Here is a 22,780-nt window from a genome sequence, read left to right on the forward strand (position 1 = left end):
GTGGGTTCGAGCCACTGACCTTTTGGTTAGCAGGTGAGTGCTTTAATCATTGCACCACCAGGGTTCCAACCGAGCCAAATGTTTTGAATCTCAAAAGCCAAGAATTTCTACTTTATTTTCTTCTCTCTTTCCCCTCTCAAAGCAATGAACCAGGAGAAAGGTACGGATACAAGGACATGTGCGTGAGGGTGGGGTGGGAAATGGAGGTAGGTTTCAAAATATTTGCCTTTCATATTAGTTTTTGTTCTACCAAGATGAGATAAGTGGCATTCTGGTGTGGATCTGTGGTTTTAAATTCAATAAGCTAAGGAGGTGGTTTCTCTTCCATATACACTTTACTTAAATCTCTGCTTTCACAGTGAAGAAACAATTCAGAAAATTTATAAGGCTAGATTGAATTAAAACAGATTTTATTGATTTATAATTAGGCTGTGACCAGTGGATATCCATTGAAACTTAGTAATTAAATATGTTAGTCTGAAAATGCATATTTAAGAACATTAATTGATTGACTCTCTGTGTGCCAGGCTCTGTTTGTAGGCATATTTTGTGCCTTAAAAAAAGTATAGTTGAGGAGACAAACGCAGAATCTGATATTGACATCATAATTATCAGAGTTATGCCAATAACGCCATGAAAAGGCCACGTGAATACAGAGGGGAAAAAGTCAAAGAGAGATACGAGTAAACATATTTGGACTGATGGATCTTATATTACTTCTATATCATATGCCAGAGGGCCTTCAATGGAAAAGCCTAGGTAGAAGGACACTCTTTCTATGTTTCCACCACTTCTGAGTGGACCTGAATAAACTGATACCACTGGTATTCTTATTTTTTCCTCTGTTCCATATTCTATAGAGATTAGCTTGCCGACAGCCTGACCGGTTAGACGACGCAGGAGATCTTTGACTTCATTTTTTTTCCACACATCGCCACTCTGCCATAGGGAATTTGTATTTTGTTCTTTACTGAAGTACTGTTCTATCTCAGCCTTGTGAACAATACTGTGAAGACCCTTGCTCTTCCCCAGATAGAAAAGTGTGCTGGCCTGCTTGGACCGGCACATGTGCCTGTACTGTCGCCCGAAGGATCTATTTAAAGATGAAACATATTTTTCCATTAGTTTGGAATCCTGATCTAACTCTTGATTTTCTGGCCAGAACAGGAGGCAGGCCAAGAAATAAGGGTCTGGATATTGATGAGTTGGCTCTACTAATTCCAAGACTTCTCGGAGCTGTTTTTTCAGTATGTTAAATGGTCGGATATACTTGGAGCTGGGTTTTAGACAACTGAGAATAATGTTTGCCAAGATGAAATTTTGTTTCTCCTTTATCAGCCTTTTATTTAAGTTTTGCTGAAATAGGAGGGCGTACTGGTTCACTATCCTTTCCACTGTGTTTGCAGCATCTTTGTGGTTTGGGTTAAGATATTCCAGGAGTCCAGAAAACCTATCTGCTCTCAAAGCTTCTAGACTTTTCCTGTAATTCTCCTCTTGAAGTAACTCTTTGCTTTGTAACGGATCCAAACCCAAGTGGCAGAAAATTTCTGTGTATTTCCTGTAATAACGGCTGACTTTCTTGCTTAATATGCTTTCCACAATTTCTTTATGGGTATTCCTTGTTTTCAGAAGAACCATATAATCAACAAAGAAATCAAAGCACTTTTTCAAATCTAATCGTAAATTTTGTAGGTAGGATGTGAAATTCTTAAGAGTCAAATGATACTCATTTTCTGGATCAGCCAGAATGTCCCCTATTCCTGATAAAAATTGCACCAGAGGTTTTTGAGCCAATTCATTTTCTTTGTGGAAAAGGGGAGTGAGCTGAAGAATCTCAATACTGTAAAGACCGACTTCTATTTCACCCAGGAAACCAGCCGTGTTATACATGTCGTATTTCCTTTGGTACTTCTGTAGTGGCCAGACCTCTGGTTCATAGTCTTTACTATCATTTTGCCGTTGAGACTCTTTGAAAGCACCTGAGGCCTTTTCAGCTGTTTCTAGGAAATGTGTTAGATCTTTAACAGTTACTTCCCTACAGGTTTTATTTTCATCCAACCACCATTTTATTTTACTTTTGTAGACCTGACCAACTGTATCTGAGATATAGGAATTTTTAGGTGCTATCTTTTTGGCTTGATTTGCCCAATGCAGAGCAGTGTTAAAGTCCTTCTCTTTAATGTAGAAGTATCTTGCTAAGGCTTGGCAAATAAATGCATTTTGTGGGAATTGAATACTCCCTGCAGTCAAGACGTTTGCAATTTTACTGTTTGGTAAAGCTTCGATTAATGGAGAAAACAAAGTGTCTGTTTCATCACCATACTCCCTGCGCTGCCTTGTAAGCAGAAGTGTTTGGACATCATGGAGAAATTTCTCTCTTCCTATTCCGGAAACATAGAATAATTTCTCACGTAATAAATTCAGTGCAATTTGACTTTTATCCAAGTGGTAGCTTTTCTCCAGTTCTTTTAGACAGGCAATGGCAATCAGCGGATGGATGATGCGCACACCTGTGTATCTCCCATATTCTGCAACTTCTGTTTTTATTAGAAGTGTAGAATAGGTTCCCATCTTGTCTTCCAGGGTTTCAGGTTCCCAGGGTGTCCTAGCAGATGTTATTCCCAAAAAAAATTCACACTGTGACACTGAAATTGTAGAATTGATAACATAAGAGTTGAGTAGAGCCAGGAAAGAAATGAGTTGTGCTTCTTTACTGTCAACATTTTGTCCTTTCAGGATGTTCCTGACTACATTTTCTATATACATGTCATCAAAATTGCTTTTCATGATCATGAAGGAATAAAAATTTTCACAGTTCTTGTGCTGCTTTTCGATTTCTTCCAGTTTGGCCTCAAAAGCTCTTTGTTCCTTGGGAGAAAGTTGGTATTTTAGTGCCACACTGTCTGCCGATTTTGCACTTCTGTCAGGATTCTGGGACCTCATGCAATTTAAGATAATAACCAGTGTTTTTTCATATCGCAAACCCTTCTTTGCTAAACTGGAATTGATGGCATCCTGTAGAATGCAGATGTTTTCCAGTTCTTCAAAGTCATCCACAAGGAGAAGTACGGGAATGTATTCCTGGTGGCTGGTTGCCTTATAGGTGATCAGATTGGTCACTTGGTCTCCAATTTCTGTAAAATCAGTTGCTTTATTTTTTAACACAGCACATCTGAAGTTTTTCTTTAGGTTCCAGAGGACATGCATAGCCAATGTAGTCCCCCCGCAGCCTGGATGATGATAAAGATTGATGATTTTTGCAAATACTGGTTTAGGAGACTCTGCCCAGCACTGTATCAAATCTTTAAGGTGTTCATAACTGTCCCTTTTAACAAAGGCTGAAGAATAATTTTCAGAAGAAAAATAGAAATTCCACCAGGATACTCTGCCACCTCGATAAAAGTGTTCTTCTTTTGATTTCCTAAATTCTAGGAATTTAGATTTATCTTTCTCTATGTCTGTGTCTTTACACTCATTTTCACAGAGGATTTCTAGTGCAGTGAAGAGATCCTCTTCCTTCTTCTCTAGGATAACAGAAGAAGATCCATGGGAGGGCAGAAATCTTCTTGATGACTGAATCACTGATTTTAGTTTAAGAATAGTACTATTTATCTGTTCTAAATTTAAAGTGGAAATACTGTGGTTTGTTAATTCATCTGCTATTGTCAATCTTGTTCGTAGTAGATCTTTCCACTGCTGATAAATCTGTGATTTTACACAGATACACAATATATTTTCCATCCCTTTGAGAGCTTGGTAGAAAGCACAGAAAGTTTCAATGAGTGGATCTCCTGGGCTTTCCACTGAAGAGAATAATAGGAAAACTACCAAAAATTTTCCTTTTGTCATTATGTTTTCATCTGTGAGAAACAAAATCAGTTTCCTGACTTCAGAAGCTCTTTCTCTCTGCCATAAGTGTGGGTCTAGAGGTTTATATGTCTCATTGTTCAGGTCTGATCTGCCATTGCAGAAGATCCAGCTGGGCTGCTCGTAAAGATTCAGGGTAAATATCATCTCTCTAATGGTGGCTGCCTTTTCTTCATACTGATCTGGAAAGTGAAGGTTTGCTACTCGACTCTCTTTGTAAGCTTTGACTACCCCCTTGCTCACAGATTCAGGATCAAACTCCAACACAGCAAACCATTTAATTTCTTTTAGAAAATCTAAGTGCTTTGTTTGGTTTGGATGGGATTTGTTTGTTACAAGAATGTACCAGTCATAGTATGAATCATCCAGTGAGTCGCGGCTTCCTATGAGAAGTTTAGCCAGTTTTAGTCCTTCACTCTCCTTCTTATTCGCCTTCACTCCATATTCTTCTTCTGCCTCTTTTCTAGATGCTACCACTGACTCAAAATTTCGTGAAAATGCTTTGAAATCTGCATCCCGTTGCCTGACATTGGCGAGGATATCCTTGGAGCTAGCCCCATCTCTCACAAATAGTGAACAGACTTTGTCTTGTCTCCATGATCCATCTTTACAAATTTGCATGTTAATGTAGAAATACTTGTCTTTACATACAGAGTGTCTTGGAATAACATCTACTTCAATGACAAATTTGTCAGATGGTGTATTGTTCTGCTGTAGGACTTCCACAAACCTTGGCTGCCGAATACACTTCTCGGCTTCCTTGATATGACTGTCTTCAAAATACTGTTTGATCATTAGATTGAAGTGGTTAATGAAGGCATCCTTACTAGTGACTTTCACACCAACAATTTCTCCATGGGGTTTGTCCTTGACTCCAAAATGGATGGTACCATTTGTACGTGAGTTCATACAAGCTGATGCAAATCGGAAGACTTCATTGCTAAATTTCATATGAATGTCCTTTTCTGTGGCCGTGTCTGTATTTGTGAGGGCTTTGAACTCATGTATGGGGTCAATGAGGTTGAGCGGTCCTGTTTCAGGTTGTAGAATATAATGCTCTGTATAACGTTGGCTGTCATGAAACTGATCAAAAGGATATGGCATGCAAGTCAACTGTTCAGTTTTTACCTTATTCTTTTTTTTGTCTTTAGTGGCCGCTACTTCGTTTGTTGCATTTTCTTTCATAAGAATTGATTCTCGTTCTTTGATGTCTCCAATCTCTGTGAGATCATGATCAATACTGGATGATATTGATTTTTTCTTTTTTGCCTTTTTCTGTTCTTTTTCAGAAGTTTTTGTATGATCTAATTGTTCAGAATCTTGATTGTGACTTTCAGGGGAGCTATTATTCAATTTGTTATACCCACGTTTTATCAAAAGTGCTGGACCCCGTGGCAGCCCCATATCTCTAAGGTCCTTCTCAGTTAATTCCTGCAGGACTAATCCTGTCACTTCTTCATTGAGCAGAATTTGCCCATATTTCTCGTCAATCTTAAGATCTTCAGTAACCCATTTTTTCACATGTTCTTTGGTCCAGTCTTGGGTCATTTCAGGTAGAGTTACTTGTTCACTCATGTTAGAGCTATAACGTTCTTCCTTGGGGAAAAGTAATAAAAGAAGGACATTATTATTATATTTTGTTATTGAAATTACATAGTCAATTATATAGTCTCATATATATGTATATATATATTTACAATTATATAATCTCATACATACGTATTATATATATACAGTAAAACGTGTGTAAGGCAGAAACCTGTCAGAGAAGGAAAACTCAAATTTTTCCACTAAATAGACAGCCACAGAAAAGTGGTAACTGCGCCCCATCAAAGGTGGAAAACTTGTGAGACCTGGAAAAACAAGGCAGTCTTTTCGAGTTCAGGCTCTCAAAGGTTTCACTGTATAAGATCTCTTTATATATGATAATCTCTTTTGTACAAAACAAAACCCATTGCCAACTTATAGCACCCCTATAGGACAGAGCAGAACTGCACCATAGGGTTTCCTAGGCTGTAATTTTTACGGAGGCAGACTGCCACATCATCCTCCCGTGGAGAGGCTGTTGAGTTCAAACTGATGACCTTTCGGTTAGCAGCTGTGCACTTAATCACTGTGCCACCAGGGCTCCTTTTCATATATATATATACATATATATATACACACACATACATACATATATAAAATCTCTCATATACTTCAAAATATATATGTATAATATAGGAAACCCTGGTAGCGTAGTGGTTAAAAGCTACGGCTGCTAGCCAAGGGGTTGGCAGTTTGAATCCACCAGGTGCCCCTCGGAAACCCTATGGGGCAGTTCTACTCTGTCCTATAGGGTCACTACGAGTCAGAATTGACTCAATGGCAATATATATATTCTCTTAATATATACAGAAAAACCTACCAAAGCTGGAATCTAAGGTGGAAACCTGTCAGAGAAGGAAAACTAAAATGTTTTTCACCAATAGAGAGGATAAAACCAAAACCCATTGCCATCAAGTCAATTCTGACTCATAGCGACCCTATAGGACATTATTGATCTGAGACTGATAAAGGTCCCATAATTATGGGCTTCGCTGAATTGCAAAAGCTGAATGTTTTGAACACCCTAGAGCCGGGGTTGAACAGTAGAATCATTTGGGGCTCCATGTCCCAAGCCTCTGATTTAATTGGTTGTGGGGGGGGAGAGTGGAATTCAAGCATTAGTACTTTTAAAAATCCGTCTGGGTGATTCTATGGTGTAGGAAGGTCAATAGTAGTAGTTCTCACAGTGTGGCCCCCAGACCAGCAGCATCAGCATCACTTGGGAGCTTGCTAGAAACGTACATTCTCAGGCTCTATGCCACACCTAGTGAATCAGAATAAAAAAAAAGATAAATCAATAAAGCAGTGTAAGAAGAAAACAAGAAAGTGGAAGTATTATAAAGATAAATAGGATAAAAACATAAAGGATCCAATAAAGCAAGAAATATTTTTCAAAAAAAAGAGAAAAATATAAACATTTTTAAAAAAGATAGCGAAAAAATACAAACATTTTAAAAGATTCATAATTTTTAAAAACAAAAATTTAAGGAAACTGGTTTTTAAACAATATATATAACCAGGCACAAAGTCTAGTCAACCTGCAAACATGACCCATCTCTGTTTGAGGTTTCTTGCAAAAGCTCACCCAGAAGGTGTGGAGGATAAGCTAATCTGAAACCTCAGCTTGCAGCCCTGTGCCTGGCAGCAGAAGCAGCCCATGCCAGCCATCTATTCACAACAAAAGGATGTACACTGTCCATGCACACGCAACCAGTGGGCATAGCAGCTTCCATCTGCCTTGATAAAACTTTTCCTGTTTGCCTTAGTGTCTTGAATCTTCTTAGTCTCTTCTAATTCCAGTCTGTGGGACACAGCTAGCCCCGAGCTAATTATCAGGACTGTAAACGACTGGCAAAAGGAACCTTATAAATATATTTCAGATGATCAATTTTGTTCATTTACTGTGTAGATGGAAGTGGTCTTAGAAATCTATAATAATTAATGCATATGTTGTAACCAGATATAAGCATTATTTTGCCTTAAATTGTGCCAGTCCTTCATCCAACAAATGTTTATTGAGCATCTATTATGTACCAAGCACCAGGTTCAAGAAAAACAGTGGTAACCAAAACAGAACATGAAGTGCTTTCACGGTACTTCTAGATCAGTGGGAGAGATAAAAATAAAACTAACCATATACACATATACACTCAAAAAACACTGTAATGACAAATTGTGATAAGTGCTTTGTGGTTAAGGGTAGTGTACACGACAAAGGAAGAGGAGTAGGATGGGCGGGACTAGAAGGAGAATGGGAACTTTGAGGAGGTGAGGTTAAAGGGGGACTACTGGAAGAAGGTGGAGGGAGAAAGTGTGGGGGACAAAGTTAAGGGAATAAGAAAGGGTCTAGCTGGTAGACCTTCCAAAGGCCTATATAGTGGTCTGAGAAATACAGGTGTGATGGCTCTCTAGCAACGAGCAGCCAATTAATGGGACTCCATTAATAAACATATATATATTTTAAATTTTTATTGTGCTTTAAGTGAAAGTCTACAAATCAAGTCAGTCTCTCATACCAAAATGTACATACACCTTGCTATATACTCCTAGTACCTCTCCCCCTAATGAGACAGCACACTCCTTCCTTCCACTCCCTATTTTTGTGTACATTCGGCCAGCTTCTGACCCCCTCTGCCCTCTCATCTCCCCTCCAGACGGGAGCTGCCTACAGAATCTCATGTGTCTACTTGATGCAAGAAGCTCATTCTTCAACAGTATCATTTTCTAACCCATAGTCCAGTCCAATCCTTGTCTGAAGAGTTGGCTTGTAAATGGTTCCTGTCTTGGGCTAGCAGAAGGTCTAAGGACCATGATTCCCGGTGCCTTTCTAATCTCAGTCAGACCATTAAGTCTGGTCTTTTTAGGAGAAATTGAGGTCTGCATCCCACTGCTCTCCTGCTCCCTCAGGGGATCTCTGTTTTATTCCCTGTCAGGGCAGTCATTGGTTATAGCCGGCCACCATCTAGTTCTAATGGTCTCAGGCTGATGTAGTCTCTGGTTTGTGTGCCCCTTTCTGTCTCTTGGGCTCATAATTACCTTGTGTCTTTGGTGTTCTTCATTCTCCTTTGCTTTAGGTGGGTTGAGACTAATTGATGCATCTTAGATGGCCGCTTGCTAGTGTTTAAGACCCCAGACGCCACTCTCCAAAGTGGGATGCAGAATGTTTTCTTAATAGATTTTATTATGCCAATTGACTTAGATGTCCCCTGAAACCATGGTCCCCAAACCCCCACCCCTACTATGCTGGCCTTTGAAGCATTCAGTTTATTCGGGAAACTGCTTTTTGTTTAGTCCAGTTGTGCTGACCTCTCCTGTATTGTGTGTCGTCTTTGCCTCCACCTAAAATAGCTCTTATCTACTAGCTAATTGGAAACCCTAGTAGCGTAGGGGTTAAGTGTTACAGCTGCTAACCAAAAGGTCGGCAGTTCGAATCTGCTCCTTGGAAACTCTACGGGGCAGTTCTACTCTGTCCTATAGGGTCACTATGAGTCGGAATCTACTTGAAGGCAGTGGGTTTGGTTTTTTCATTTGGTTTACTATCTAATTAGCGAAAGCCCCTCTCCCTCCCTCCCTCCCCACTCTTGTAACCATCAAAGAATATTTTCTTCTCTGTTTAAATTATTTTTCGAGTTCTTATAATAGTGGTCTCATATTTGTCCTTTTGCAACTGACTAATTTCACTCAGCATAATGCCTTCCAGATTCCTCCATGTTATGAAATGTTTCACGGATTCATCATTGTTCTTTATCGATGCGTAGTATTCCATTGTGAGAAGATACCATAATTTATCCATTCATCCATTGATGGGCACCTTGGTTGCTTCCATCTTCTTGCTACTGTAAACAGTACTGCAGTGAACGTGGGTATGCATATATCTGTTCGTGTAAAGGTTCTTATTTCTCTGGGATATATTCCAAGGAGTGGGATTGCTGGATCCTATGGTAGTTCTATTTCTAGTTTTTTAAGGAAGAGCCAAATCAATTTCCAAAGTGGTTGTGCCATTTTACATTCCCACCAGCAGTGTATAAGTGCTCCAGTCTCTCCACAACCTCTACAGCATTTATTATTTTGTGTTTTTTGGATTAATGCCAGTCTGTTGGAGTGAGATAGAATTTCATTGTAGTTTTGATTTGCATTTCTCTAATGGCTAATGATCACGAGCATTTCCTCATGTAACTGTTAGCCTCTTGAATGTCTTCTTTAGTGAAGTGCCTGTTCATATCCTTTGCCCATTTTTTAATTGGGTTATTTGTCTTTTCATAGTTGAGTTTTTGCAGTATCATGTAGATTTTAGAGATCAGACACTGATTAGAAATGTCATAGCTAAAAACTTTTTCCCAGTCTATAGATAATCTTTTCACTCTTTTGGTGAAGTCTTTGGATAAGCACAGGTGTTTGATTTTTTAGGAGCTTCCAGTTATCTAGTTTCTCTTCTGCATTGTTATTAATGTTTTGTATACTGTTTACGCCAGGTATTAGGGCTCCTAGCTTTGTCCCTATTTTTTCTCCCATGATCTTTACCGTTTTAGATTTTATATTTAGGTCTTTGACCCATTTTGAGTTAGTTTTTGTGAATAAACATATTTTTAATGAAAAGGAATTTTTTTAAAGTCATTTTAGATGTGACAGTGAATTAAAAAAATGACTTCCGTGTTATTTTAAACCTCATTCTTAAAATATTTCATACTTTGCTAAAATTTGCAGAATACTTAATTTTTATGTTAAAATACGTAAAAATACATTTTGATCCCCTTCTGTGGGCAACTGAAGGAAAGAGGGTACTCATACGCTCAGACACTATTCCCGTCATAATTAGTGGTGAATCGGTAGACACGTAAGATCATCCCTCCAATACATTGATCTTGACCTCCTCTAATAATCTTCACTTTCACCTTTTTCTACACTCCCATGGTCACACCCTTGACCTCGTCATTACCAATAACCACAAGTCCTCCATCATCTTGGCTTCAAACATTTCACTCTCACCACCACCCACTGTCCCTCAGGCTCACTGTCTTTAGTACTGAACTGTAATGCTTCTTTAACACCAAAACCTTCAAACCATACATCCTACTAATTTCTCACTTTTCCCCTACCCCTCTCATGTTCCCTGGTGACACAGTGGTGAAGTGCTCGGTTACTAACTGAAAGGTCAGCAGTTCCAAACCACCAACTGCTCCTGGGGAGAAAGATGTGGCAGTTTGCCTCCATAAATATTTACAGCCTTGGAAACCCTACAGGGCAACTCTACTCTGTCCTATGGGCTTTCTGTGAGGCAAAACTGACCCAGTAACAGTGGGTTTGATTTTGGTCCTCATGTTCTCACTTACCCCCTCAATTGGCTTACCTTTATTTATTTTTGTAATTTGTTTTCATCACTTGCCTTTTCCCCTTGTACCACTTTATACTTTAATGTACTTCATTCTTTTGGGGCTTACAAAACCCTTTCATGGACATTGTTGTTGTTAGGTGCCATCAAATTGATTTCGACTCATATTGACCCTATGTACAATAGAATGAAATACTGCCCAGTCTTGCACCATCTTCACCATCATTGCTATGCTTCAGTCCATTGTTGCAGCCACTGTGTCAATGCATCTCATTGACAGCCTTCCTCTTTTTCGCTGACTCTCTACCAAGCATGATGACCTTCTCCAGGGACTAATCCCTTCCTGATAACACGTCCAAAGTATGTGAGGTGAAGTCTCGCTATCCTTGCTTCTAAGGAGCATTCTGGCTGTATTTCTTTCAAGACAGATTTGTTCATTCTTTTGGCAGTCCATTGTATATTCCATATTCTTCACCAACACCATAATTCAAAGACGTCAATTCTTCTTTGGTCTTCCTTATTCATTGTCCAGCTTTCACACTCATGTGAGGTGATTGAAAACACCATGGCTTGGGTCAGATGCACCTTAGTCTTCAAGGTGACATCTTTGCTTTTCAACACATTAAAGAGGTCTTTTGCAGCAGAGTTTCCCAATGCAATGTGTCTTTTGATTTCCTGACTGTTGCTTCTGTGGGCGTTGATTGTGGATTCAAGTAAAATGAAATCCTTGACAACTTCAATCTTTTTATCATGATGTTGCTTATTGGTCCAGTTGTAAGGATTTTTGTTTTCTTTATGTTGAGGTGTAATCCATACTGAAGGCTATGGTCTTTCATCTTCATCAGTAAGTGCTTCAAGTCCTGTTCACTTTCAGCAAGCAAGATTGTGTCATCGGCATATCGAAGATTGTTAATGAATCTTCCTTCAACCCTGATGCTGTGTTCTTCTTCATGTAGGCCAGCTTCTTGGATTATTTGTTTAGCATACAGACTGAATAAGTATGGTGAAAGGATATAACCCTGATGTACACCTTTCCTGACTTTAAACCACGGAGTATCCCCTTGTTCTGTCCGAACAACTGTCTATGTATAGGTTCCTCAAGAGAACAACTAAGTGTTCCAGGATTCCCATTCTTCACAATGTTATCCATAATTTGTTACAATCCACATAGTCAAATACCTTTGCACAGTCAACAAAACACAGGTAAACATCTTTCTGGTGTTCTCTGCTTTCAGCCAGGATATATCTGACATCAGCAATGATATTCCCTCGTCTCACGTCCTCTTCTGAATCTGGCTTGAATTTCTGGCAGTTTCCTGGCGAAGTACTGCTACAACTGCTTTTGAATGATCTTCAGCAAAATGTACATTATGTAATTGAATTCACATCCTTTAAGGATGACTTTTTTAATATTAGAAAATTTTACTTTAGCAAGAGTTACATAGTATAAATGAAGGGAGGAGAAGTCATGATGAGGAAAATTGTCATGATTAAATTATATTTACTTTCAGCCAGCCTCTGATTTCCATTCATCTACCACTACCAGTTGCCACGGAGTTGACTCCAACTCATGATGACCCCATGTGTGTCAGAGTACGATTGTGCTCTGTAGGGTTTTCAATGGCTAATTTTTTCAGAAGTAGATCACCAGGCCTTCCTTCTGAGGTGCCTTTGGGTAGACTTGGACCTCCAACCTTTTAGTTAGCAGCCAAGAGCATTGACCATTTACATCACTCAGGGACTCTCTTCCCCTAGTATAGGGGACCTGAACCAGAGCCAGTGGTTGTCGTTGTTTGTGTTTGTTCTGCTTCTTCAAAAGAAATGGACTTGAAACTATACAAAGAAAACTACAAGACACTACTGCAGGAAACCAAAAGAGACCTCCATAAGTGGAAAAACATACCTTACTAATGGATAGGAAGACTCAACATTGTAAAAATGTCTGTTCTGCCCAAAGCGATCTATATATTCAATGCAATCCCAATCCAAATACCAGTGACATTTTTAAATGAGATGGAGAAACAAATCACCAACTTCATATGGAAGGGAAAGAGGCTCCAGATAAGTAAAGTATTACTAAAAAGAAGAACAAAGTGGGAGGCCTCACACTACCTGACTTTAGAACATATTATACCCCCACGGTAGTCAAAACAGTCGGGCATTGGTACAATAACAGATACATAAACCAATGGAACAGAATTGAGAATCCAGACATAAATGCATCCACATATGAGCAACTGATATTTGACAAAGTGCCAAAGTCTGTTAAATGGGGAAAAGACAGTCTCTTTAACAAATGGTGCTGGCATAACTGGATATCCATGTGCAAAAAAACCAAACAAGACCCATACCTTACACCATGCACAAAAACCAACTCAAAATGGATCAAAGACCGAAATATAAAATCTAAAATGATAAAGGTCATGGAAGAAAAAACAGGAACAACGCTAGGAGCCCTGATACATGGCATAAACAACATACAAAACATTACTAGAACTGCATAAACAGCAAAAGAGAAATTAGATAACTGAGAGCTCCTAAAAGTCAAACACCTGTGCTTATCCAAAGACCTCACCAAAAGAGTAAAAAGATTACCTACAGACTGGGAAAAAGTTTTTAGCTATGACATCTCCGATCAGCAGCTGATCTCTAAAATCTATATGATACTGCAAAAACTTAACAACAAAAAGACAAATAACCCAATTAAAAAATGGGCAAAGGATATGAACAGGCACTTCACTAAAGAAGACATTCAGGTAGCTAACAGATGCATGAGGAAATGCTCACGTTCATTAGCCATTACGGAAATGGAAATGAAAACTACAATGAGATTCCATATCACTATAACAAGACTGGCATTAATCCAAAAAACACAGAATAATAAATGTTGGAGAAGTTGTGGAGAGACCGGAATACTTATACACTGCTGGTGGGAATGTAAAATGGTACAACCACTTTGGAAATCAATTTGGCACTTACTTAAAAAGCTAGAAATAGAACTACCATACGATCCAGCAATCCCACTCCTCGGAATATATACTAGAGAAGTAAGAGCCTTTACACAAGCAGACATGTGCAAACCCATGCTCATTGAAGCACTGTTTACAATAGCAAAAAGATGGAAGCAACCAAGGTGTCCATCAATGGATGAATGGATAAATAAATTATGGTATAGTCACACAATGGAATACTATGCATTGATAAAGAACAATGATGAATCTGTGAAACATTTCAGAACGTGGAGGAACCTAGAAGGCATTATGCTGAGTGAAATTAGTTGCAAAAGACAAATATTGTATGAGACCACTATAATAAGAATTCAAGAAATACTTTAAACAGAGAAGAAAATATTCTTTGATGGTTATGAGAGGGGGAGGGAGAGAGGGAGAAAGGGAGGGAGAGAGGGAGGGAGAAAGGGAGGGAGAGGGACATTCACTAATTAGTAAACAAGAACTAATTTAGGTGAAAGGATGGACAGCACACAATATAGGAGAGATAAGCACAAATGGACTATACCAAAAGCAAAGAAGTTTCCTGAATAAACCAAACACTTCAAAGGCGAGAGTAGCAGAGGCGGGGGTTTGGGGACCATGGTTTCAGGGAACATCTAGGTCAACTGGCATAATAAAAACTATTAAGAAAACATTCTGCATCCTATTTTGGAGAGTGACGTCTGGGGTTTTAAACTCTAGCAACCGGCCATCTAAGATGCAACAATTGATCTTAACCCACCTGGAGCAAAGGAAAATGAAGAACACCAAAGACGCAAGGTAAGTATGAGCCCAAGAATCAAAATGGGCCACATAAATCAAAGACTACATCAGCCTGAGACCAGAGGAACTAGATGGTGCCCAGCTATAACCGATGACTGCCATGACAGGGAATGCAACAGAGCATCCCTGAAGGAGCAGTTGAGCAGTGGGATGCAGACCCCAAATTCTTGTAAAAAGACCAGACTTAATAGTCTGACTGAGAACAGAGGGACCCCAGAGGTCATGGACCCCAGAGGTCATGGTCCCCAGACCTTCTGTTAGCCCAAGATAGGAACCATTCCTGAGGCCAAATCTTCAGACAGGGATTGGAGTGGGCTGCAAGACAGAAAATGATACTGGTAAGGAGTCGGCTTCTTGGATCAAAGTAGACACATGAGACTATCTGGGCAGCTCCTGTCTGGAGGGGAGATGAGAAGCCCAAGGGGGACAGAAGCTGGCTGAATGGGTATAGAAACACAGGGTGGAGAGAAGGAATGTGCTGTTTCATTAGGGGGAGAGCAACTAGGAGTATATAGCAAGGTTTTTTGTTTTTTTTTTTAATAGAAGGTTTTGTATGAGAGACTGACTTGATTTGTAAACTTTCACTTAAAGCACAATAAAAATTAAAAAAAAAAAAAGAAACAGACTTGAAACCTCTATATATACAATGGGCAAATGTGTAGCTGCTCTGGTTGGAGGTGGGAAGAGGCCTCTACCTTATCCCTTTTATTCTGTTCTGGGAAAATTCTGAACTCTAGAGATCTCCTTATTAGTACTTAATTTCAAGATACACCATCCTCTAAGGACTTCTATTTTCTCTCTTTGGGTGCTGAGTAACAAGGTTCAAAAGATCAGAGCCCAGGGCAAACACTGGTGCTCACCCCAGTCTCAGGAGGCTTGGGCCTCCAGCAGCAGCCCAGGTGTCCATGCCAGGAGGCAAGGATACTGGGAATGCTGCTGGAGCCCAGCAAGCCTATGCCTTCTCTGATGCTCCAAGGAACTGAAAACACAGACAAGCGAATTCGTTTCATTTCCTGAAGTACACTTTACGAATCTTCTCCCGGAAAGCTAGTTGAGAAGGAAAGTCTTAAATAAAACAATGATTAAGCTTTGGTGGATGTTATCTTTAATTAAATGTTAAACTTTGATATCAATTAAGTTCCTTAAGACAGAATTTTGCAGAGCTGCACATAGCTACAATTTTCTACACAGTTTGGTATGCTTGAATTCCTGACCTTCTGATCTACATTTTACCTAGGCCTTCTATCCTCATTCCCTGAGTCTTCCACCTCTAGAAACACCCTGCCCTCTCCCCATGCTTTCTGGAAGGTTTCTTTTTCAAAGAATCCCGCAGTCCACCCAAGTTGCATCTAGTGATATGTATATGAAAGCAGTGATATTTCTGATACGTTTTAGAATTGGTTCATAAAAAGTAGCTAGGTGAGAGGGTTAGAAACTGGCAAAACGGTCACGAAAGGAGAGACTGGAAGAAGGGAGCTAGCTGACTCATTAGGGGGAGAGTAAATGGGAGTATGTAGTAAGGTGTATATAAGTTCATATGTGAGAGACTGACTTGATATGTAAACTTTCACTTAAACACAATAAAAATTATTTTTAAAAAAGTAGCTATGTACATTTCAAAGTATATTCATTTTCAAAGTTCCCATTTTAATTTTTAAAATTAGTTTTTAATGATAGCTTTTAAAGAAACTTAATGAAAGCAATGTCTTTAACGATTAGGCACTTACCAGTGCTTTTCTGAAAACCCCCGCTTTTTCTATCAGAAGTCGGAAATTGGCCATCGTGAGGCTCTTTGATTTCAAACACTTAGGTTAGTTGCTTCTTCTTGAGCATTTGTGAGTCACGTCTCCAAAAGCAGCAGTGAGGAAGCAGAGATGTAGGCAAAACTGTCCTGATCCTTTTTTTAGTTTTGCCTGAGGGTATATTTGTTGAGACTGTATTATGTATATCCAAAGAATGGCATCACAGCAAATTAAAACAATATTGATTGAACTGTTGCTCAGAAACTGTTCATCAGACAGATTTCTCCCCTCACTTCCTGCTATGAAAGTTTTCAAACATAGAAAATTTGAACTCTACTGTTCACTTATCAACTATCTTGTTACCCAATTTTTCATTTACAACAATAGTAAAAAAAAAAAAAAAAAACTACTATCCAACTATTTGGCACATTAGTGATGTACCTCTGGCAGTAATGAACAGAGGTGCGAGGTGAGAGTAATCTGGCTGTGGTGGTTAAAGCTATGTGTCAGCTTGGCTGGGTATGATTCTCAGTGGTTTGGGATTTATGTAATGATGCGATTTGGCAGTTATGTAATGATGTAGTCATTCTCCATTTTGTGACCTGATGTGGTCATCCTCCATTTTTGCATAACTCTGATTTTCACATAACGACGTGGTCTTTCAAACCTAACCGTGTTGGTAAGTGAAGAGTGGGTAACACTGCAAGGAATAGCCTCATCTTTTACCTATGCAGTGTCTCATTCTATATATATATATATATATATATATACATATACACATACACATACTTTCCATAAAATTAAATGTTCGAAAATACATTGCAGGCATACTTTCTCTTTCCTTTCCCTTCTCCCACATTCCACATCCAACGTTGAGCAAATCCTGTAGATTGTGCTTTCAAAACATCTCCAGCATCTGACCACCTGTCACCTCCTTTGCCATTCATTACACCTGATACAGCCCCCTATCTTCTCTCTCCTATATTACAGCAATAGCCCCCTTACTGGTTTTCCCATTACTGTCATTCACCTCTTCAGGGAACGCTCAAAATTGCAACCAGACTGACTTTGTTAAAGTATACTTGTTAGTTGCCCTGAGTCTGACTTTATGTATAACAGAAGGAAACGCTGCCGAGTCCTGTGCCATCTTCATGAAATGTATCAATTGATAATGCAAATAACATCATGTTAGTACTCTGTTCAAACCCTCCAGTGTCTTCCTGTCTGACTCAGAATGAAAACCAAGCTCATTTTTGTGAACTACAAGGCCAAACATGCTCTGGCACCCTGTTACCCTCTGACAGTACTGTATCTTACTTTTATTTCTCTTCCGAAATCAGGTTCTGCCCTCTTCCCCCTGACCTGCTCCTGCTTCCAGCCACTGCACTTGCTGTGTCCTCTCCCTGGAATGTTCTTCCCTTGCATGCCTGCTGGCTCTCTCCTTCACTGCCTTCAGGTCTCTTATCAAATGTCAGTATTGCAGGGAAACTCTGCTTTGGCCAGCCAGCCTACTGAAAAGTCATCCCATCTCTCAATATTTCCTATCCCTCTTCAGTCTGATTTTTATCTGCTTAGGACTTATCATAATCCAACATTCCATATATTTTATCTATTTATCTTGTTTATTTTCTGTCTTACCCACTAGAAAGTCAGGTCCATGAAGGCATAGATTTTTGTACTTTTTGTTCAATATCTTACAGTGCCTAGCACATAGTAGGTTCTCAACAAAGATGTGTTGAATGAAACATATGAAAGTACATTTACTTTCTTTGGAATAGTTAGAAAATGAATTTTGGGGAGTCTTAAAAGCTTGTGAGCAGCAGTCTAAGATACTCCACTGGTCCCACCCTACCTGGAGCCAGGGAGAATGAAGAAAACAGAAAACACAAGGGAAAGATTAGTCCAAAGAACTCATGGACCACAACTACCACAATTTCCACCAGTCTAAGTCCAGCACAACTAGATGGTGTCTGGCTACCACCACTGACTGCTCTGACAGGGATCACAATAGGGGGTCCCAGACAGAGCTGGAGACAAATGTAGAACAAAATTCTAACTCACAAAAAAAGACCAGACTTACTGGTCTGACAGAAACAGGAGAAACCCTGAGTGTATGGCCCTGGCACACCCTTTTAACTCAGTACTGAAGTCACTCCTGAGGATCACCCTTCACCCAAAGATTAGACAGGCACATAAAACAAAATGAGACTAAATGGGCACACCAACCCAGGGGCAAGGACGAGAAGGCACAAGAGGACAGGAAAGCTGATAATGGGAAACCGAAGGTTGAGAAGGTGAGAGTGTTGACAAGCAGTGGGGTTTGGCAACCAATGTCACAAAATAATATGTGTATTAATTGTTTAATGAGCAACTAATTTGCTCTGTAAACCTTCATCTAAAGCCCAATAAAGAAAAAACAATAAAAATTTTCGAAAACTGTTGAGTTACCAATGCATATGGACAATTTTACAAGGCTTGAATCCCCAAACAGAAATCTGGGGAGATTGCTTTACTGTGCTACCCATTAGATTAAAACTAATTCCAGCTTCTATCAACTGGTCACAAAGATGATAAAGAAATTTTATCAAAATAAAAGGAAAATTTATAAATATGTTTTCTTCTGTAGTCCTTCTATGTACCCCAGTTTCAAAACCCCCCTTGCCCATTTTCTGCTGAGTCACTCACAGTCCCCAGATGAGACCATTTTGTCCTGCAGGGTTTTCCCCCCAGGGAGGTCTCCTTCCACTCCAGCCCTCAATATCCGAGCCTCAGCACCTGTTGTTTTCACTGCTCCCTCAGCCCTGAGTTGCTGATCTCCTTCCTGGTGAGGGCTCATGACTTTGCACAGACATATCCTGTTCAGGGCTTTTCTTAGTCAGACTCCTCTTTCAGTCCTTTAACCTACCCACCCTCTCTCTGGACACCGTAAAGACTGAGAAGACAGACTCCAGATTTTCTCGCTTGTCAGCCAGTGATTACAGCAATTCCAACCGGGCCCAACATTCTAGAAATGAAGCAGGGCATCAAGAATCTCTCTCTGCAGTCCATCCCCTCTTTCTACACTTCATTGGCCCCTACGAGCCAGCGACCCACTGTGGGTCTTCATCCAGAGTAGGGGATGCTGCAAAGAAACTTGTCTTTGGGCTGCCTAACAGGTGACAGTGTTCTCTCACTTCCTCTGGTTCAGATTCTGCCAATAGATACTAGAAATACTCTCCTCAGATACGGTTAAAAAACAAAAACCAAACCAAACCCACTGCCCTCAAGTTGATTCCGACTCATAGCGACCCTATAGGACAGAGTAGAACCACCCGGTAGAGTTTCCAAGGAGCGCTTGGCGGATTGGAACTGCACAAATTTTGGTTAGCAGCCGTAGCACTTAACCACTACACCACCGGGGTTTCCCAGATACGGTCACTGGCATTTATTCCCTAAATCTGGAGTCTTCTATTAAATAGATTAATCAATACCTTGTCTCAGAATGGAAACCCTGCTAACCAAAAGGTCGGCAGTTCCAATCCGCCAGGCGCTCCTTGGAAACTCCATCGGGCAGTTCTACTCTGTCCTATAGGGTCGCTACGAGTCAGAATCGACTCGTGGCAGTGGGTTTGGTTGGTTGGGTTTGTCTCAGTATAATTACTAAACTCTTCGATAATACTTTTGGACCTATTATAATGTCAAAAGTTTCTCAACACTCCCTCCCAGTGATAGCAGTTGTGATCAGACAATGATTTGAGCCTATTCAGTAATGCTTTCAAAATAGTTTGTCACTTTTAAGAGCATCTGCATATACATAGTCGGAGCTAAGTAAAGACCTAAATTACCATGACTGGTGGACAAATTTTGAGATGCCTTGACATTTTTTTTTTTTTTTGACATAACTCTTTGGCTTCCCAGGGCTGAGAGGCTGCCTGTTTTGAAACAATTCTGAACACAAACCTTGTTCTAATTAATAATATTAACTATTGGCAAAGTTGCCGCATAATGTCATTCTTAAGGGACACTCAGGTTTTCGTTCTTTGCGTGTTGAGCAAGAAAACCAAAGCAGCAGAGCTGCCCCTACCTCAGGAAGGTCCTCAGCAGCACCCCAGGTCTCCACGCCCTAAGGAGTTGTTCTGCTCTGCAGGAGTCTTATAGCTAATAAGGGGGAAAGACATTTCAGTTCCAGGCTGGAACTCAGCAGGGCTACACCCCTCTCTAAAGATGGGAAACTGAAACTACACAGAAGCAAGTTAGTTTCGTTTTCCTGAGGAACGCTGAATTCTGTAGTTTTAAACCAGACTGCTGTATGGTTGCAAAGAAAAGACTTAAAGACAACAGCAGTTAACTTCTGGAGGGCATCTCTGATTCAGTGTAAAGCTTTTGATACCATCTTAAGTCACGGAAGACAGAACTTTGCAGATTTGCACATGACGACCCAGCTTCCTTTATAATCTTTTATGCTTAAATTCCTGAACTTCTTTGCATAGTTTCTCTACCGTCTTTCCTACCCTCAGACATATTTTCACCGCCCTTATTACGTCCACCGGTGTGTTTCTTCTTAGAAGAGCACTTACCAAGTCACTGTCAGTTAAATATATGGATAGGTATTTAATACACTGATATATGTTTATATAAAAAGGGCAGCTGGAGTTTTTAAAGATAACTGTTTCCCCCAGGCATGAAAAATAAAGATTTAGTAATTCAGTAACTTACCAGGATTTCTCTGAAAACTTCCTCTTTTTATATCAGAAACTTGAAACAGGCCATCTAAACCTTTGCTTCTTATTCCTCTTCTGATGGCTACCAGCCAGATGATTGTAAAGACCCCTTTTAAAAAACGAAGCCAACAGATTGTGAAGTCTCTGGTCCCTGACTTTTCGATGGTCTGGCTCTTGCTGAGGGTGTGTAAGACAGCCCTGTGGGAGAAGGAGGAAGTGGAAGCGCAGGGTGTTTCACTTTTGCTTGAGAACGTATTTGCTTGGATGTGAGAGGTTGCAAAATGTTAAAAATTAACATCGCAGAAAGTAATGCATAAATTTGAACCACGGCTTTAGAACTTGTTCACCAAACAGATTTTTAAGTCGTAAGAGTTAAGAAATCAGGAAAAACGAAGAAACACCTACAGAAAAAAAGAGAGTAGGAATACTGAGAACATTCAAGTCAGTATGATCTAAGTGCCCCTAAATTTTTCTGCTTTCTGAGGCCACAGTTTATTTCATGATTGTTTGAAAATTAAAACATTATTTTTTTTATTATGAGTATTGTGGTTTTGTGGTTACACGAGAATGGCGAAAGACCGGACAGTGTTTCATACTGTGGTTCCCTCATAGGATGGCTATGAGTCCGAAACGACTCACAGCCCCTAACAAAAACAACATTGTGGTTATGTTGGAAAATGTCCTCGTTTGTTGGAATATACCCTAAAGTTTGGAGAGTGATGGAATGTATTACTCTCGAACTGTTCATTTAAAAATTGCTTTGTCCTTGTACTTCCTAATGTTCTGTAAGTTTGTAGTTACTAAATGAGAAGTAATCATACAGTGAACACTTGGAAACACTGCTGCCCTCAGTAAAGAAGTAACCTTCTGTAGTTCATTTCTGCCTTCATTCTCAGGGACTTCATTCCTATTTAAATAGCATCTTTCCCATCACTGTAAAAAGTTTAGAGCACCTTGATTTTCTTTGGAGATTTTACTACCCATGAACTATATATATAATGCTCAGTTTTGTCAACTGGAACTGGACTGTATGCGTTCATGCAGTCAGCATTGTTTCTGTGATTCACCTGTGTTGATATGAAAAATAGTTAACTTTTCATTGCTATTTAATGTATCATTGTATGAATATGCCGCATTCTACTTCTCTGTTTTTTCCATTGATGAATATTTTGGGTTGCACAACAACAGTTCTAAAGATTCTTGTTCATGTCTTCTGATGCACAAGTTATTCTAGAGAATATTCTTCTGAGAAAAACTTATTCTAGAGAATATTGTCAGGAAGGGAATTGCTGGATTGTAGAGTATGCACAGAAACTCTGGTAGTGTAGTGGGTAAGACCTACCGCTGCTAACCGAAGGGTCAGCAGCTCAAATCCACTAGGTGCTCCTTGGAAACCATATGGGACGGTTCTCCTCTTTCCTATAGGGTTGCTATGAGTTGAACTTGAAGGCAGTGGGTTTGGATTTTTTTTGTTTAGAGTTTATACATGTTCAGTGGTACTAAATGATGCTAAAGTACTTCCAAAGGAGTTGGAGAGATATCCACCCCCATTAGCAGTGGATTAGTGGTCCTCTTGGAGTCCCTGGGTGGCTCAAATGGTTAGGCACTCAGCTACTAACTGAAAGGTTGGCACTTTGAACCCCCCAAGAGGTGGCTCAGAAGAAAGGCCTGGCTATTTGCTTTTAAAAGATGACAGCTATGAAAACTTTGTGGAGCACAGTTCTATTCTGAAACACGTGGGGCCGCTGTGAGTTAGAATCAACTTGATAGCAAGTGGTAAAA

General features: G+C 39.8%; 1 protein-coding gene across 7 annotated transcripts; it reads right to left on the reverse strand.

Moving 5' to 3' along the window:
• Nucleotides 1-393: 393 nt before the first annotated feature.
• On the reverse strand, nucleotides 394-21,214 carry SAMD9L (sterile alpha motif domain containing 9 like). Of its 7 annotated transcripts, XM_049893884.1 has the most exons (5): nucleotides 20,994-21,213; nucleotides 20,362-20,435; nucleotides 16,284-16,469; nucleotides 6,580-6,718; nucleotides 394-5,463 (listed from the first exon to the last, which is right to left on the reverse strand). In XM_049893884.1, the coding sequence occupies exon 5, from the start codon at nucleotides 5,440-5,442 to the stop codon at nucleotides 709-711; it is 4,734 nt and encodes a 1,577-aa protein (XP_049749841.1). In that variant the 5' UTR covers nucleotides 5,443-5,463; nucleotides 6,580-6,718; nucleotides 16,284-16,469; nucleotides 20,362-20,435; nucleotides 20,994-21,213; the 3' UTR covers nucleotides 394-708. The 7 variants fall into 7 exon arrangements, with proteins under 7 accessions (XP_049749841.1, XP_049749845.1, XP_049749844.1 ...); XM_049893888.1 differs by lacking the exon at nucleotides 20,362-20,435 and having other exon boundaries at nucleotides 394-5,459; nucleotides 6,640-6,718; nucleotides 20,994-21,214; XM_049893887.1 differs by lacking the exon at nucleotides 20,362-20,435 and having other exon boundaries at nucleotides 6,640-6,718.
• Nucleotides 21,215-22,780: the final 1,566 nt, after the last annotated feature.

This window comes from Elephas maximus, chromosome 8 (assembly GCF_024166365.1).
Source record: "Elephas maximus indicus isolate mEleMax1 chromosome 8, mEleMax1 primary haplotype, whole genome shotgun sequence".
In the NCBI taxonomy this organism is placed as follows: domain Eukaryota; kingdom Metazoa; phylum Chordata; class Mammalia; order Proboscidea; family Elephantidae; genus Elephas; species Elephas maximus.